Source organism: Malaclemys terrapin, chromosome 2, assembly GCF_027887155.1.
Source record: "Malaclemys terrapin pileata isolate rMalTer1 chromosome 2, rMalTer1.hap1, whole genome shotgun sequence".
Taxonomy (NCBI): domain Eukaryota; kingdom Metazoa; phylum Chordata; order Testudines; family Emydidae; genus Malaclemys; species Malaclemys terrapin.
In genome coordinates, this window is record NC_071506.1 from 282,508,911 (window position 1) to 282,526,361 (window position 17,451).

Below are 17,451 nucleotides of genomic sequence, written 5' to 3' on the forward strand. Positions count from 1 at the left end.
GGGGGAAGCCTTAGCAGGACGAACCCAAAGCCCCTCGACTCTCACCTCTCTTTTATAGCAGTGAATCCTCAGGTACGCCTATGAACCCTGCTGTGTCATGCTTGAATTATTGATCACAAACTAGTTGTTTTCGCAGTTTCTTTTTCATCATTAGCATGTGGTTTTCACAGCTATTTTCCAGTTCCTTATTTCGTATCCTGTTCTTAATTTAGGGCGGATGCCCTTGCACTTTAGGGTCGTCGCTCTGCACTCTTGTCCAGCCATCAGGGTCTCAGGATGATGACGCTGGCATCTTGTTTCTTCACCCCCCTTTTGTAGTTTACTGGCGTGTTTTTTAGTTATTTATTTACATTTCACACATACTTATTCACCCACAGAACAGGACAATAATTTCAAAAACCAACTTTTCCCAGAACAAAACAATTCTGGCAAGGCAGAGCAGCGCAATCTCCAATGTTACTAAATGAGTATAAAACATTGATGTATAAACTTACATTAAAACAATTTCATCAAGTAACCTTATTATAAAGGACAAAACAATTTTGTCCCCAAATCCATGTTACCAGCACTGGAATGGGTTCCCTAGGGAGGTGGTGGAATCTCCTTCTTTAGAGGTTTTTAAGGCCCAGCTTGACAAAGCCCTGGCTGGGATGATTTAGTTGGGGATTGGACTAGATGACCTCCTGAGGTCCCTTCCAACCCTGATATTCTACGATTCCATGATACACCCAGGGGCCGTGGACCTGGACGCCATTGCTGACGAGACGCAAAGGAAGGCTTTGGAAGGCATCATCAGCAACTTTGGGCAGACCCCCTGCCAGCTGCTCAAGGTATTGGGAGCTGGAGAGGGCGCACGTGGGGATCCCCCAACAGGCCCTGAGAGCAGAGCTCCGCTCCCTCAGCCAGGGCTTAGGTCCATGTACGGCGACCCCCAACCCCTGGGTTCTTTTGCCCTCTGCTTCCTCTCTCTTCCCGGGAGGCTGGGCTCTGGGATCTCACTCAGGGCAACGATCTGGCACCTCCTGACTCGCTGGTGTCTCCCCCCCTCCCCGGCAGGAACCTCACCCAGTGCGCCTCTCGGCCGAAAACGCCGCCAGGAGGCTGGCCCGGCTCGACACGTACTCCCCCAACGTCTTCGAGAACCTCGACCAGCTCAAGTCCTTCTTCGTCGAGGTGAGAGCTCTCCTCGCCGCTGGGCTCCGAGAGCGGGGCTGGCCAGAACTGCGGGCCCTGCCCAGGAGCGCTTACGAGGGAATCCTCCCACGTGCTGGGGAGGGAGGGCGGGGCGCATGAGGAAAGGTAGGGGGGCGAATGATGGGGTGGCAATGGCCAGAGGGGGAGGTATGGGGTGAGGGAGGACACGGGTTCCAGAGAGACCATGCGGTTACCTAGCTCTTTGGGGCAGGGACTCTCTGGTGTGTCTGTCCAGCGACTAGCACGACCTTGTCCTGGTCAGTGACTGGGGCACCCGAGGCCCTACAAACACCCGATAATGCCCGTCGCTAACGCAACGTGCGCATGCCGGCGAGGCCGTGGCAGTGCATAGCCCCCGAGCTGCCTTCTAGCAACACCAGAGCTCTCTCTTCTCTCCTGCAGGGGATCAGCGATGGGGTCCCGCTGGTGCAGGCTGTGGTCCCCAAGAACCAGGCCCATTCCTTCATCACGCAGGGCTCCCCAGACGTGCTGGTGAGTACCTTTGGGGGCATGGCATGGCTTGTTGGCTGGGAATTTGGGGGGAGGGGGCTCTCAGCTCGGTGCGTCTGTAGCCCCCCAGCCGGTACCTATCGGAGCACCTCTGCTATCCATTCATTTTATCCTCCCAGCCCCCGTGCACTCAGGGCAGCCGATTGCCAGTTCACAGGGCCAGGGCAGAGGCACAGAACCATTGAAGGGACTTGTCTAAGGCCACGCGGAGGGTCAGAGGCAGAACTGGCCACCGGGTCTCCTGGGTCTCCGCTCGGGGACCTTAACCGCAAGCCCGGCCTTCCAACTTCCAGCACTTGGCTGGGGAAGCTAAAGCTCCCTCCCGCAGCTGATGACGAAGCACAAGGGCTGAGCAGGTGTTGGCTCCGGCTGTTCCCGAGAACGCTAGCTAACCTCTGGCTTATTACATGGAGAGAGAAGGGATCTGTCCTGCACACATGCAGTGATTTGCCTCGGTTGCAGTAGCTAGGTAGGGTCAGGCCCGGTTGGTACTTGGCTCGGACACCCCGGAATCACCCAGCGTGATAGGGGTGGCCATACTGCTGCCATCATTGGTGCTGCGGGGGAGGGGGGGCACCTTTCGAACAAGCCATAAAACCGAGGTCCTGACTGGCCACGGCCTTCCCGTGCCCCAAGAGTGGGTCTGTAACCCCGGGGGCTGCGCACTCTGCGTTCTCCTGCTAGCATCCCTCTCCTTGCCTAGGTCACGGTGAGCGCCAACGGCCTGCTGGGAACCCACGGCTGGCTGCCCTATGACAAAAACATCTCCAACTACTTCAGCTTCACCAAAGACCCCACCGTCTCCAATGCAAAGTGAGTCCTCTTGGCGGGGAGCCCCGTTACCGGATCCCTCCCTGACTCCTGCCATTCAGTGCCCCGACGCGGAGTCCCTGGAGGCTCTGTCCAGTCCGGTTTTAGGTGGCCTCCACCCCTCCCCCGGCCAGTAGGCACGCTCCTCCGGTTGTCACCCTACGGCGTCCTTTGCACAACGTTATCCCACCTCTTCCAGCTGCCCCCTAGAGGAGCTGGCTCCAAACCCTCCCTGACCGGCGGCCTGCTCCCCGGCCCCTAGCCCCCGGCCAAGCTGTGCATGCCCATTCCTGGTATTCGCCTCCCAAGGGCCAGTCCTCGTAGCCCCTTGGCCAGTTCTGTTGCTCTTAGCTAATTGGGAGGGAATGGAGCAGTCTTCTGGCCGTAGGGCACCCCGGTGGAGTGCTTTGGCTGGGTCACCTCCCTGCTCTGGGACATGGGGCAGCCCCAAATGCCTTCTCTGGACACAGGATTGCAGGTGATCCACTGCCCCCTTCCGGGTCCTGCTTGTACCCTCCACCCTGCCTGTGCCAGCCGGGGCTCCCATGCCCCCTCTCCCGCAGGCCCCGGCCCTCTGTCCTCCCCATGACCCCCCACCACGCTGGCTGCCGTTGCAATCCGCTGACGACGTGGTGGAGAGTTCCCGGGAGCCAAAGCGCAGGCGGCTCTCGGGGGCGATGCTCCATAGCCATGCGCTCTCGTCTCCTCCGCCAGAGCCCAGCGCTTCCTCTCCGGCCCCTTCGCCCCGGGGGTGGAGGTGTCCTCGAAGACACTGACCGTCTCTCCCGACGGGAAGCTCCTCTTCAGCGGGGGGCACTGGGACAACAGCCTGCGTGTCACGTCGCTGAGCAAAGGGAAGGTCATCGGGCACATCACCAGGCACATAGGTATGGGGCCCGGACGGGCTGGCACGGGGGGTAACCTGATGCGGGGCGCGTGGGCCGGAGGGATTCACGTCGCTGGCTAGGCACCATCCTGCCAAAGTCCTGTGTCCCATCCCCCCAATGCACTTCCACCCTGGCCTGCAGCCCTCCAACTGTTTCACCCCGTGCCTAGCTGATCAACCGTGGCATGACTTACGGGGGCGCTAGGAAGACACTGGCAAACTCTCAACGCTTCGAGACAGTCAGGGCCCCGGAGCCACCCCTTGCTCTTTGTGGCTCATCTCTGTGACCTGGTGCTTTGGGGGGAGGAGTTACCTGCCCATAGGACCAAGTGGGGTTGAAATGAGCCATGCTGCTCACCCTGCGGTCACTAACTTCCACCCCCTCCAGAGTGCCTGGTGGGCTCTGCCCCACAGCCCCCCTCTCGGGTATGGAGTCTCCAGCGAAGGGGACCCATGAGATCCCAGCCCCAACTCAGAGCCCCAGGGAAACAGGGTGGGGATCGGCATCGTGGGGCACTGGGGTCGGTGTCTCGGAAGCAACGTCTCCTCTTCCCCTCCTTGCAGATGTGGTCACCTGCCTGGCGCTCGATCTGTGCGGAATCTACCTCATTTCGGGCTCCCGGGATACCACCTGCATGGTCTGGCAGGTCCTGCAGCAGGTGAGGGGGAGACCGGCTCCGGCTGGGCGTGCTCCACTCAGTAGCTCGGGGCTGGGGTCCGAGGAGGCTTCTGGGTGGTTGGGGACTTCCTGGCAAGGCACTCGCGTGACTCTTGGGCTCGGTAGGGGAGAGGGCAGATCCCCAGCGTGTTTCGCTCCTGGGCTAGGAGGCACCATTCTGTAGGTCCGAGGACGCGCTGGCAGCAGGGCTACCCCCATGTCTCTTCAAAGGTTTTCAGGATCCTTTTGTGTGCATTTGGTTGACTTGATGCTGATTGGCTGGTAGGAGTGGTACTGCGCCCCCCACACCCAGCTCTGCCAATGCCCCTCACTCCTGGCCCACAGCACCCCTGCCATGCCAGCCCTGGGTCCAGTGCCTCCTGCCATGCCAGCCCTGGGTCCAGTGCCTCCTGCCATGCCAGCCCTGGGCCTCCCCACACAGCTCTGCCAGTGCCCCTCACTCCTGGCCCACAGCACCAGCCTTTGGCCCTCCCCACCCAGCTCTACCCAATGCCAGTTCCTTGCACTCCTGGTCCAGCCCTGTCCCGAGCAGCGATTGCTCCATCATTCTAGCTTCTGTGGCAGTTCTGTGCTGGGGCCAGTTGCCTTCTGGAGACGAGGATAGGAACTTACCCAGTTCAGCCTGCCCCGCTGGAAGGGCTCTGAGCCCTCGCTGCCACGTGGCTGGGGCTTCTCCTGAGCTGTCATGGCAAGTGTGGCTGTGGTTACTTCTCCAGCCTCGCTCAGCCCCTCGGGCTTTGCAAGCCGCACCAGCGGCTTCGCACGATTCCAAACGCTTCCCATCCCCAGCATCTGTCCCCTCGGCTCCGTTTCCTCTGGGCCTTTCCAGGCCAGATCCTGCGCTGCTCTAAGCGGCGACAGCTCCACTGCGGGGCCGAGACTGGCTCAGGATCTGACCCACGGACCCTGGTTTCTCTCTCCAGGGTGGGTTTTCCAGTGGCCTGGCTCCCAAACCTGTCCAAGTCCTGTACGGTCACGACGCCGAGGTGACGTGCGTCGCCATCAGCACCGAGCTGGACATGGCCGTGTCGGGGTCGAAGGTGAGGATGCGTCACGGTGCGCGGGGGGGCGGAAGGCGTTAATGTTAGGAGTTTGCTGGTGCCCGTTAGATTTTAAAGCCGAACTCCAACCAACTAGATCTGCCAGTTGGCTAAGTGCTGTAGCCAGTATCGGAGTCCAGCGCGTGTTCACGTCCTCATTTAACGCTGGGCTCTTTTCAGATCCGCTCTTCACTTGAACAATATTTCTCAAGTCAGGACACATTACCAATCAGCAATGTATTAATTGATCCAGAACCAGATTAACATACCCAGCAGTTCACCATTCGCATGTAGGAGCAACCAATGCTCGTGGGACGAGCCGCACACACCAACACAGTCTTGCAAGCAATTGTCAAAGACTAGGGTTGAGCTCAGCAGTTAAACCAGCAAGATTTATTACATTTACTTATGAGCATCGGTTCTTAGTACCTAACACCCTGCCAGCGTTTCTCCAAGGAGGTTGGGTGCATTTGTCTGTAAGGCAGTTTTGAGTCCCTGCTGGTTGAATGGATTGGTTGCAAAAGGGACAAGTTTAAAATTGCTTTAAGTCTCAGTTCAGATCTCTCTTGGGCCAGTTTGCCCGCATTACGAAGGAGAGCATTTGTCTAGCATGAGTTCAACGCCTAACTATGGTTACAGGAGGTCTCCCTAGAGAATGGGCACCTAGCTACTTACATTAAAGAGCAGAAGGGGAAATCCAGTCTGAAATGAAATCTCCCCAATTCTTATCCTCTTAACCCTGGAATATGGAGACTGCCCACAGCCGGTCCCGGCATCCGTTGCACGGGGGATTTGGAAGCTTCCGCATGGGTTCAGTCAATTCTGGGGGTCCCGTGTGGTGACCTCAGCTTTATGTACTCTGATTTCAGGGCTCCTTGGTGGGGACCACCCTCTGATTTCTAACAGACAGCTGAGTGCTCAGATTTCATCTCTCAGAGTAGCAGCCGTGTTAGTCTGTATCCGCGAAAAGAACAGGAGTAACTTGCGGCACCTTAGAGACTAACACATTTATTAGAGCATAAGCTTTCGTGGACTGCAGCCCACTTCTTCGGATGCATAAGAAGTGGGCTGTAGTCCACGAAAGCTTATGCTCTAATAAATTTGTTAGCCTCTAAGGTGCCACAAGTACTTCTGTTCTTATTTCAGCTCTGTTTCTCTTACGCTTCTATCGATATCCATTAGATGGCGCTGGCGTATAACAAATTTCTTCAGTCCTTTCCCTATCTGAGGCTTTTTTATGTTTGGTTCTTATCCAGGATCCCATCTCAATATTAGCCCATGTTATTAACTGGGATTTCTCCCTTTTTAAGCCATTTCTGTGGCTAATCCAAACTTATTCCTGTGTTTATATCTTTCAACATTCCTTCTTTTGGTGCCTGACAATTCCCGTTATTTCTAGGCTGCGGTGTGGTGGTAGCCATATGGGTCCCAGGAATTTAGAGCAAGAAGGTGTGGGAGGGAATATCTTTTATTGAGCCAACTTCTGTTGGTGAGTGGGACAAGCTTTTGAGCTACACAGACCTTGTGCCTCCCACCAATAGAAGCTGGTCCAATACAAGATCTCCTCTCACCCACCTGGTCTCTCTCTTTCTAGTGTCGGTTATTTACAATGAACACCAAAAAATCTTCCAGATTTGATGGACGTACTTAGCTCAGTGGTTTGAGCATTGGCCTGCTAAACCCAGGGTTGTGAGTTCAGTCCTTAAAAGGGCCATTTAAGGATCTGGGGCAAAATCAGTACTTGGTCCTGCTAGTGAAGGCAGGGGGCTGGACTCGATGACCTATCAAGATCCCTTCCAGTTCTAGGAGATGGGATATCTCCATTAATAAAATAAATAAGCATTTCATGTTATTTAGAGTTTAGAACATAAGAATGGCCGTACTGGGTCAGACCAAAGGTCCATCCAGCCCAGTATCCTGTCTACCGACAGTGGCCAATGCCAAGTGCCCCAGAGGGAGTGAACCTAACAGGTAATGATCAAGTGATCTCTCTCCTGCCATCCATCTCCACCCTCTGACAAACAGAGGCTAGAGACACAACAGAACAAGAGCCGCTGTCCACACCCAGAGAGATGTACAGCAGAACGTCAGAGTTCCGAACACCTCGGGAATGGAGGTTGTTCCTAACTCTGAACCAGACACAGTTCTTTCAAAAGTTTACAGCTGAACATTGATTTAATACAGCCTTGAAACTTTACTATGCAGAAGAAAAATGCTGCTTTCCCTTTATTTTTTTTAGTAGTTTATGTTTAACACAGGACTCGATTGCTTTTTTCCCCCATCTCCACTGCTGCCTGATTGTGTACTTCCGGTTCCAAATGAGGGGTGCGGTTGATTGGTCAGTTCGGAACGCTGAGGTTCCACTGTAGATCTTACTCACAAGACCAGCAAATGTGCAGCCTCTAATTTGGAGTGAAAGACTCATTGATGGGGCAAAAACAGATTAGCCACAGTGTATTTGATTTACAAGGCAAACAAATGGGTAGTTGGTAAGTTAGGGTGAAAATGTGGCTTTGATTTCTTAGGGCAAACTGCCTGTTACCCCATTTGACCTTCAGTCTTACACAGCAAATTATTTCTCATTCGGTTAACTCCCAGCTTCCCCACCTACCTCGTGGCCTATTGCACAGTGAGCGGATCGTTTTGCATAGGAAATCAGGTGTCATCCTGGCTTTGGAGTGGCTTGTAGCTAAGTCAAGAGGGAGAAAAAAGGTTTTATGCACCTAGGCAAAAATCTCTCCATTTGCATATGGTCACTTTGCCATTTTAACGTCTCTTCCTGGGGAGACGATCCGTAGGTGCTGGAGCTAGGGGTGCTGGGCTTGAAGTGGTTTCCTGTCGGTCATGCCAGCTCCACCCTGCCATTGTCCTGGAGCTCGCCACACCTGGCAGTCCAGCTTTGGGGGTGTTTGGCTTGCTACCCCGTTCTCAGGACCCCTCTTTGTGGGAGAGCCGGAGAGAGAGCATGCACCAACAGGAAACCTGCCCAGCAAAGATGAGGTGGAGACTTTAGCCAGATGAAAGGGCAATGGCTCATCTGTGTCGCCCACCTAGCTTTTGGGCGTCCTCATGAAAGGCTCAGGGCAGGTGGAGAATAAGGCTAGGGTTTTCAGAGGCCTATGGGAATTAGACACTGAGGGCCCATTGACGTAAATGGGAGCAAAGCACCCTGTTGCCCTGGTGACAGCCAAAAGGCCTTCTCGTTGTGGCAGGACGGCACCATCATCGTCCACACCATCCGCCGGGGCCAGTTCATGAAGTCCATCAAGCCCCCCTGTGAGAGCTCGCTGCCCGCCACTGTCTCGAACCTCGCCGTGGGCCTGGAGGGCCAGATCATCGTCCAGACCACCGTGGCGGGGAGATCCTCCCTGAAGGTGAGTGGGCCGGGACCCGCGGGCCCAGCAGCAATGCAGGGGCAAGCATGGCCTTTCCCTATGGGACGCTGGGGGCAAGGACGGCACCTCGGACATGCTCTGAAACCCAGCAGGGAAGGGACGGTAACTCCACCCTGCTGTGGTGATGGCACCGTGCCTCGGAGCAGATCATCAGCAGCCAGATTCCAATCCCAAATAAACCTAGCTGGAGACTTATCCCTGTCTAGGAACAACCCATCCACCACCCGGCAGGAGGCGCTGACCCGTTTCTCCTCCCCCCTCCCCCACACACAAATACACACAGCTTTTCCACTTTACTCCTGCGGGAATTCTGCACCAAAAAAAAAATATAAAAAATTCTGCACACCATATTTTAAAATTCTGCATATTTATTTGTCAAAATAACACAAAATAATCACACCAGTTTCAATTATTTGGGTAATTTATTTCAAAATACCTGTCAACAAGTATGTCGATAACAATACAGACAATGAAAAAGATTCAGGAAATGTTTTTTGAAAAATAGATTCCTTGCTAGGCATATTAATCCAGAACTCTGTGTAATAATTCATTTAAATTACAATACAGAACCGTATTTCCTGCCCCTCCCCACCCCAGAAGCAGTGCAAAGGCTTGTGGGAGTTGGGATAACGGAGGAGCTGAGGGAGAGGGAAGGAACCTGGGAGTGAACCTGGAGAGTTGTTGGGTGTGGGTGGGGAGCAGCAAGAGATTGTTAGGGAGCCTCCCCCATGCAGACCCTAGATGACCCCTGGCCTCTCCCATTCAGTCAGGCATATCTGCCCTTGTCCCCATGTATCTATGCACCACCCCCCATCCCCATGTGTGTCTGTGCCCCCTCAGCCACCCCTTTCCCCCATGTGTTCCTGCACCCCCTCCTCCCGGCCCTATGTGGCCCAGCGCCTCCATTCCCATTCTGCCACTACCCCAGTCTATCCTCTCCTAATAGCCTTTAAGAACCCCAGTCTGTCACCCCCCAGCCCCACGCTGTATGTCCCCCCATATTCCCTGTCTCCTGACCTGGCCACGCTGGCAGGGTGCTGGCAGGCAGGCAACCTCTTCCCTTCCCTATCGGCAGCTGGGGCTGCTCCCACGCAGGAGTGGCTGCTCTCTATTAGCACCACAGCGGCCCCGGGTGAGCAAAAGGCAGAACTGCAGCAACTTTTTGGCAGAAGTTATTTTCTGCGGGGGGAAAAAACATTATGCACGGCACATTAATTATGTGCGCACACAATGGTGCAGAATTCCCCCAGGAGTACTACTTGCTATGCCTCGAGGAGACTCTCCAGGTATGTCTACACTGCAGTTAGACAGCTGCGGCCCGTCAATTGTGGTGTAGACGTTCAGGGACCCTCCTGCCCAGGCTCCAGCCCAAACCCGAACGTCTGCACTCCCACTAAACAGCCCCTTAGCACAGGCCCTGCGAGCCGGCATGGGCCAGCCGCAGGTTTTTAACTGCAGTGCAGACTTACCCTGAGAGCACACAGGGAAACTTAATCCAAGCTGGTGAGTTTCTCCTGGTTTCACACCTACGCCGGGACGGTCCCACAATGCGTGTGTGGGGGTGTAAATGTATGTAGAGATAATTTGCATCTCCAAGAGGGAAAATGAGAGTGAAGGGTCTTGTGTGGCGTGGAGGTTTCTTGCAGAGGGTTAGGCTGAGCACAGCCGCTGCTCCGGTTTCAATGGTTTCATCGAAAGAGGTCGTTCCACATGATTGCAGTGAAGAGAGCTCCAAAGTTGCTCCCTCTCTGAGGCTCCATCTGTCGATCCAAAGTGCTGGTTCCCGTAGTGTCTCAATGCATTGCGTAGCTCTCGTATTGCAGTGAGACCTGTCGCTTTTCTGTCCTCCTGGTCACGCTAGGTATTTGGCTGGCATAGTAAAGTGCTGCTCTTCTCTTAAAAATGGCATCCTCACCTCTCGTGGATCTGCTCCCGGCGTGGATCCAGAGGCATGTTTTACTGAGGGCTCTGGGGAGATTTTCACTCTTCCAACTCCGCAGAGCCAGCATTGCTAAGTGGGAGGAGGCTGGTTCTAACTCCTTTGTGTGCATCACCAGCGGGATTGGGTAGTAAGTTCCAGTCTCGCCTGTGGCAGGCAGTGGGGAAGCATGGCTGATGGTATAGCTCGGCCTGCAGAACCTTTATGGCTGGTGATGCCCGAGAAGGTAAGAACCAGGCCCATTTGAACGGGGAGTCATGGAGAGATGGTTCCGCGGCCACGCCCAAAGCTGTTCACCCAGTCGCGTCCTAGAATAGAGGCGCCCTTGGAAAATTTTCAACCCATTGTCGGTTGCTCCCCCAACGCCCTTCTCGTTTCTCTTGTTGAAGGATAAATTTGCCCTGCACCTTTATTCCGTCAACGGCAAGCATCTCTCCTCCGTCCTGCTGGAGGAGCAGGTCACAGCCCTGTGTGTCACCGAGGAGTTCGTGGTTCTGGGGACCATGCAGTGTTCTCTCCAGATCTTGGATCTTCAGAGGTAAATGTCCCCTCGTCGGTTTCCTGGGCCCACCACCAGCGCCGTGTGTCACTCCCGTGCAGGGGACGAGGGTCCCAAGTGTGTCACAGCCATGATCCTCCGCGTGCGGTGAATGCTCTTCCTCAGTTGCTGTCTCTCTAAAACCACCCAGCGTGTGGGTCGATAGCATAGCGTGTGGGTCTTGCATCTGCACCTCTCTTCCCCCCAGGGTAGCCTACCATCTTCTGGAGGAGCTCCCCCCGTGGACGAGATATACTCATGCAGCCATTAACGTCCCGTTTTATTCAGGATGAGGTTAGGGCGTGGCTGGTACCTTATGCTCAGTAGCACAGGAGGTGAAATGTACTAATGGGTAAGGCACAGGGCTCCCAAGCGGGGTTGTGGGTTCATGTCCCATCTGGAAGTGAGCTGAATGTGTTCTTTGGCCTGTGGTCAGACTAGATGATCACAATGGTCCCTTCTGGCCATAAAGTCCACGGATGGGAGTGGAGATTATTCTTTTGGGATTCAATTGAAATCCTCTGCTGGTTTCCCTGGCCCATAGAATCCATACTGATGAGGTGTCTGTTGGGGCCATATCTGGGGGCTCCTTACAGGGATTAGGAAGCTGATGTTTGCAGTGGGGAAGAATAACACAGTCCTTCACGCTTGTGTTGGTTGCAACATGTCAGAGGCAGTTTATTCTCAAGCAGTGTTGCAAGGGGGATTGTGCACAATGGCAGGTCTCCCAAAAGATAAATGATTAGGGCAAGCATTGATACCTTTTGATACACACAGTAATGATCAACAACTGCATTGTGTTTATACATATTCCTTCCTGCTATCTTACTTTCCTCAGCAGTTCTTGCTACAGTCTGCGTTCCATTCTTATCTAACACCAGGTCAAAACAACCGCTCTTACAGTTCTTTTCCACTCGCCCGGCCGTGCCTGGAAGTCTCGCGTTATTAGCGGTCAGAGTTAGCCTGGCTGTTGCTCTTCCTAAAAGACTAAGATGTCTGCGCTTTTTTCCTGCTTCCACAGCAGGTTGGGGCAAACCTGCCTGTGGCCCTGTCCAGTTTGATCTGGTCTTGCCGGCTCTTGTGGGTGAAAGAGAATCACTGTCTGCGCGGGGCCAGGCTACTGGCGACACTATGGATGGCACTTAAAACTGGATTTATGGACCCCTGAAAACGTGGTTCTCCCTGCTGGCCTTGTGGGATTCTGCACGGCAGGAATTCCAGATCAGATTGACTCTTGTTTGCGAAGTGAAATGGTTTGGTTTTCCCACCCACCAGCCTGGGATCTGAGAGTCAAGCTTGGCTTTCTCCTTTTTCACGCGTCGCCCCCGTCCCAAAGGGTCTGTGGAATAAAACTCTGCCCTCAGAGGCTCGCACAAGCCAGTTGTCCCGGTGTGGCATTTCTCCCTGCAACTGGGACTTAGCCAACTATTTGACTGATGCAGAAGCCAGACTGGGACCCAGCTCCCTGTCCTGGAGCTGCGTCGGCTTGGCTGGGTAAACAGGTGTGAAATGCAGTAAAATCCCCAGATCTGGCTCGGAGCGCAGCCAGGAGCCGGTTTGCTGCGTGAGCAGGGCGCTTTGAGGGACCCCCGATTTAAAGATCCGGGAGAGGGGGTGGGTTCGGGCGGTCTCTGGCAGGGCACCCTGCCCGTCTGTCCCTTTCCACAGTCCGCGCTGAGTCCCCAGCAGCTCTCCCCACTGTTTAAATGCCCCCCCTCCTTGCCGTTGCAGCCTCCAAGCAGCGGTGTTGCCAATGCCCATGAAGGTCCCGGTTCACAGCGTGTCCGTGACCAAGGAGAAGAGTCACATCCTGGTGGGGCTGGAGGATGGGAAGCTGATTGTGGTGGGAGCGGGCCAGCCCTCGGAGGTAAACGGAGACCGTGGTTCGGTGGGGGTGGGCGGGAACGGGTGCGGTATGAGCTGGAAGCACCAGTGAAGTAGTTGCATGATTGGAGGCGGGGGGTGAGACTGGGAAGGCACTGCATTCCCGGCCAGCCCAGTAGGCGCCAAGGTGGGCCCATAGCCATGAATGAAGTCCGTGCCGCTGTCTGCAGACTGAGGGATTGACTCCTTGTGGGCGGCATGACGGCAGGGCTGGATTTCCCACAGCAGAACGCTCGAAATCCGGCCCCTCTCCGGAGCGTGAAATGGCTGGGATCAGCCAAGCCTTGGCACGAACCCTTAGGACGAAGGTTCTGCCTGCTCCACCCCACTCTCTTTGGTGAGACGGCTCGTCCGTGCCGGAGGGCGGGCTCCAACCCTCGAGGGGCTGGGCATCCCAGGGGCTGGGCGGCTGCACAGCCCAGCTGTGTGATGAGACCCTGGCCTGGAGGGCGGGGCTCTGTGATGCGGGGCGGCCCCCTTTACAGAAGCCGGATCTGTAACGTAGCCAAGACGGACTACGGCCCTGCTTCCGCCGAGTGACCCCATCCCTCTCCACGAAGCACCTCCACGTCGCTCCTCAGCCCTGCCCCTTCATTCTGCTTTCTCCCCAGGTGCGGACGGGGCAGTTCCACAGACGGCTGTGGCGTTCCACGCGCCGGATCTCCCAGGTCTCCTCCGGAGAGACCGAGTACAACCCGCCCGAGTCCAAGGGACAGGCTTGATGTGAGGTGACCTGTCCCCAGAGCATTACTGGACAGAGATGTCCTGCAGCAGGAGGTCTCTGAGGGGTGGCGGAGGGGGCCAGTCCAGCCTCGCCACTCGGAGGTATCTGCACTTCCCCAGGGAGCATGGCGATCACCGGGAACCGTGGGAGCCTTGCCGCACCGGGGCTCTCGACCACTCGCTCTCCGAGTATGCAGAGCTCCGGATCCCTTTCCGAGCCAGGGGCCTGCACCGGTGACCCTGGCTTGCCGAGCCAGGATGCACGTGGGATGATCTGGCGTCCCCCCAGCCCATCCCATTTCCTGCAGAGCTTGAAGTGGAAAACGTTTTTGTATTCTTCTTTGTGACTTTCTCGCTGGATGGAGAGGCCAGGAAACCCGCAGCCGGTGCCCCCTGCCGCCCAGCAGGGAAATGTCGCAATAGATGCGAGACGATGACCATCGCTGCATTCTCAGTCCTCCTTGGGTGGCCTTAACCAGACCCTGTTGCACTACGTAGAGAACTTGTACCAAAACCAAGGACCGCTTTCGGCAGGAGGCCAGTCTGCTGCAGAAAAGCTTTAATGTGATGAGACTGGCGAGAGCCTGTTCTGTTTTCCTCCCAGAGGTTGAATTTTGGAGGGCAACAAATACCAGGGGCCCACAACGATACCTACTGATCCCCCAAATCCTAGATGTGTATAGACCCCCTGCTGGCAAAGAAGGGTGTTGCGCTTTCATTGGGATTCTTCAAAATATGGTTTGTCTGCCTCTTCCAACAGGGGCACCCAAATCCAGCACCTCCCAGGGCCCCCGTCATTTGCTGGTGGGGCCTCTTCTAACTTTCCTATTGATTTATACGTTTTTTAAAAAAACAAAAATAAATGTGCGCAATCTTCTTGTCTCCCAAGACTGGTCTGTTCCATGGAGCACGAGCCGGCGGGGCTCATTGGATGACTTCACCAGCAATAAAACCCGGCCGTTCGTTAGCTTTGCCTTCCTCCTGCAGCTCCGCGGCTGTAACGGAACTCCTGCCTGGCTGCGCACCGGATCCCCTGCTTGTAGCGGGAAGGAGAGTTCTTCTGTCTGTCCGTCCGTCTGTTTCTGATACTGAAGTGGCACACCGTAAATAGGAATTGGCCCAGAAAGAGGCTTGTTTTTGCAGCCAACGGCCAACCCTTCGCTGCTCTTAACCAACTGGGTGGGTTGGGGGGGTGGTCCAGTCCTGCAGACTTTCCATCCCTGGTCATGGTGAGTTTTGAACCCCACGCTGGCACCTTCTCTGAGGGACCCAGGTTCTGATCTCTGCATGGCCAAAGCCTTGTTGATCCAGAGAGGAACGGGGGAGTGGGGGTTGCGTTAGGCTAGAAGCAGCCGTCTGAGGCTAGTGATGTTTGTGCCTTGGGCATCTCCCCATTCAGACATAGCTCGCAGCTGCAGGGAGCCCAGCAGTCCCCGTGAAAACGGAACATTCCATGTTTACGATGCAGGGCATGAGCCCATCACCAGAGCGTCTGGGAGTGAATGGCCCCCAAACAAGGGGACGATGGATCGATCCTTGCAGGACACGGTTACTGTCACTTAGCTGGAAGGTGGAGGGAGCTGCCATGTTGTTCCCCACACTTCCTCTCCCTGATTTAAAAACTCTCCTTCCGTCAGGTAAGCCAGGGGTGGAAGAGACTGGTGGGGCTTTACTCCAGCCATGCTCCAGATGCGTCTGGGCGGAGAGCTGTGGAACCCACAGCCTTTCTGCCTCATGTTAATGTTTGCAATAACAAGCGCCCTGGTGCCAGTCAGCTCTCCCTGCCCCTGGCGCCAGTGACTGTCCATCACTGGGCTGGGCTTTGGTTTGGAGAGGAAGGGCAGTGATTAGCTTGATGCCGTAGGGAATTCCACACCTGACTCCAACCCCCCTCGAACTCGGGAGATGTTGGTATCTTGGCTTGAGCTTCATAAACAGCTGGATCCAAACTTCCCAGAGACGGGGGAGCGGAGATTCGGTTCTGGATCATGGCTCAATCCCATCTCTCTGCAGAACCCCATGAAACTTCACGGTCCTAGAGTCAGGAGGGGTTGTAGTGAGGTGGGGTGTGGGTTGAAGAGCAGTCTGTCCTTTCCCCTGCTCCCCAACCCATTCCCTGGCTCTAGGAAAGGGATCTCTCCCCTGCCCCTGTATACTCTAGGTATGTTACGCCACAGTATGGAGACAGGCTGCTCCCCCATGACCAGGGATTTCTCCTAGAAGTCGCAGGTCCCTGGTGAAGATCTGTGGGAGGGAGGCAGGGTGGATGGTATAAAACGCAAAGAGATGGTCAAGGAATGTTACCATCTGAGTTCGATTCTTGACGGGCTCAAAGCCATGTGCCCTGGGTTGCTAGTCACTATCCCGTTGAGCGATGTGCTTTGCTTTTATTATTCATAACAATGGGTCGTTAAAGCCGCTGCACCTTCCATCCTTGCAACTTTCTTCCATCGGTCCACCAGGGTCCCTTTCCGTCAAACTACAACAGACGATGGTTACAAATGGTTTGGATCTTCACGCCGTGACGCCTCCTGACCAAAAAAGGGACAGTCTCTGCCTTGGGACACTGTCATTCGGTAGCTTCTTTCCAACAAGGGCTGAGAGGAGAGGACATGGGTCCGTTGTGGCTCATGCTGGAGGAAACATCTACTGTAGGCCTGGGACAATCATCTGCAGATGCTGAACTGCAAATGCCACTAAGAAGGGGAGAGAGGCTCTCTAAATGCACTGCTTGTTAGCCACCGGACCCTGTTGCGTGCGGAGGTTGCTGCTGGTCTGGAGGTGACTTTGTGATGGGTGGCTGGTTAGATCACGCTCGTGCGCTGAACAGCACCTCAATTCTCTTCACAAAGAAAAACAAAAAAAGGCAAGAAGAACCAACACTGGGCAAGAGGCTCAAACAACGCTCTCAACTTCATACCCTGGGTGAAGATCAAGGTTTAACCACTGACAGTGCAATATTTGCAACTTGTAGAGAAGACATTTTTTAGCACGTGTGCTGTATTGAAGTTTGTGTGTATATAATACAATATATATATAGTTTTTGTAACTTTTTTGAATGATGTAAATCTAAAGATTTCTACTACTTTTTTTCCAAAAACGGGGTGGTAAGTATTTGAAGCTTCCCAGAATCCCGCTGGCTTTTATAGAGCACCAAGGGACCTACAAGCCTCACCGTGGATTTGTCTGTTATCCTTCTTAGAATTGCTCGGGCCAGTGGAAATTCAAGGGGTCGTTGCTGGCCCTGTTCTGAAGATGCTTGAATTCCAGGGGTACCTGCTCTCTGGTTGGCCTCTGCCATGTTCTTCTACTTGAAGAAATTTTTCTTTCCCTCCTTTCACTTTGTTTGTACCTTCTCTGGTTATATGGAGTCAGGATGCAACTTGCTGAGGGCTCTTTCTGCTCCAGTCTTCTTCACAGATAGCAATGCTTGGGCCATGCTCTGAGACTTCTGTGTGGGGAAGAATCTGGCAGGTTGGGATGCTCCCCTTCAAGGGGAATGGTTTCCTTCTGACCTGCAAGATTCCTTCCAGCTCCACTCACCCCTGGAATAACAATGTGAAACCTGGTCTTCAATCTTGAGTGTCTACGTTACAGGGCCCGGTTGTTTAAGTTGTCATTTGGGCAAGCTAACGTAAGCACCCAAATTTGGACAAAAAACTGGCCCCCATGCCTAATCCCTGCATGCAGTGTGGTATGACTGTGGGGTGGTTACATGGGGGCCCCCCTACTTCTCTACCTCTTTTGGGAAATGAATGGCTCACGGTGGATCTGCCTTTTGGGGAAGTGAATTCAAGCAAGTGGTTTGACTAGGGTAGCACCACTGGTACTCCCAGCTCTCCGGCCTGACGCA

General features: G+C 54.7%; 1 protein-coding gene across 1 annotated transcript in view; it reads left to right on the plus strand.

Annotated features, from left to right (window-relative positions):
* The window catches only part of NBEAL2 (neurobeachin like 2), a 177,130-nt gene extending 162,650 nt beyond the window's left edge, over nt 1–14,480 (plus strand). The window contains 11 exon segments of the mRNA XM_054016766.1: nt 733–830; nt 1,057–1,173; nt 1,597–1,686; nt 2,408–2,517; nt 3,229–3,401; nt 3,965–4,059; nt 5,003–5,119; nt 8,332–8,493; nt 10,843–10,991; nt 12,723–12,858; nt 13,487–14,480. Of these exon segments, the coding sequence (XP_053872741.1) occupies nt 733–830; nt 1,057–1,173; nt 1,597–1,686; nt 2,408–2,517; nt 3,229–3,401; nt 3,965–4,059; nt 5,003–5,119; nt 8,332–8,493; nt 10,843–10,991; nt 12,723–12,858; nt 13,487–13,597 (1,358 nt within the window). The 3' untranslated portion in view covers nt 13,598–14,480.
* The last annotated feature ends 2,971 nt before the right edge of the window (nt 14,481–17,451 follow it).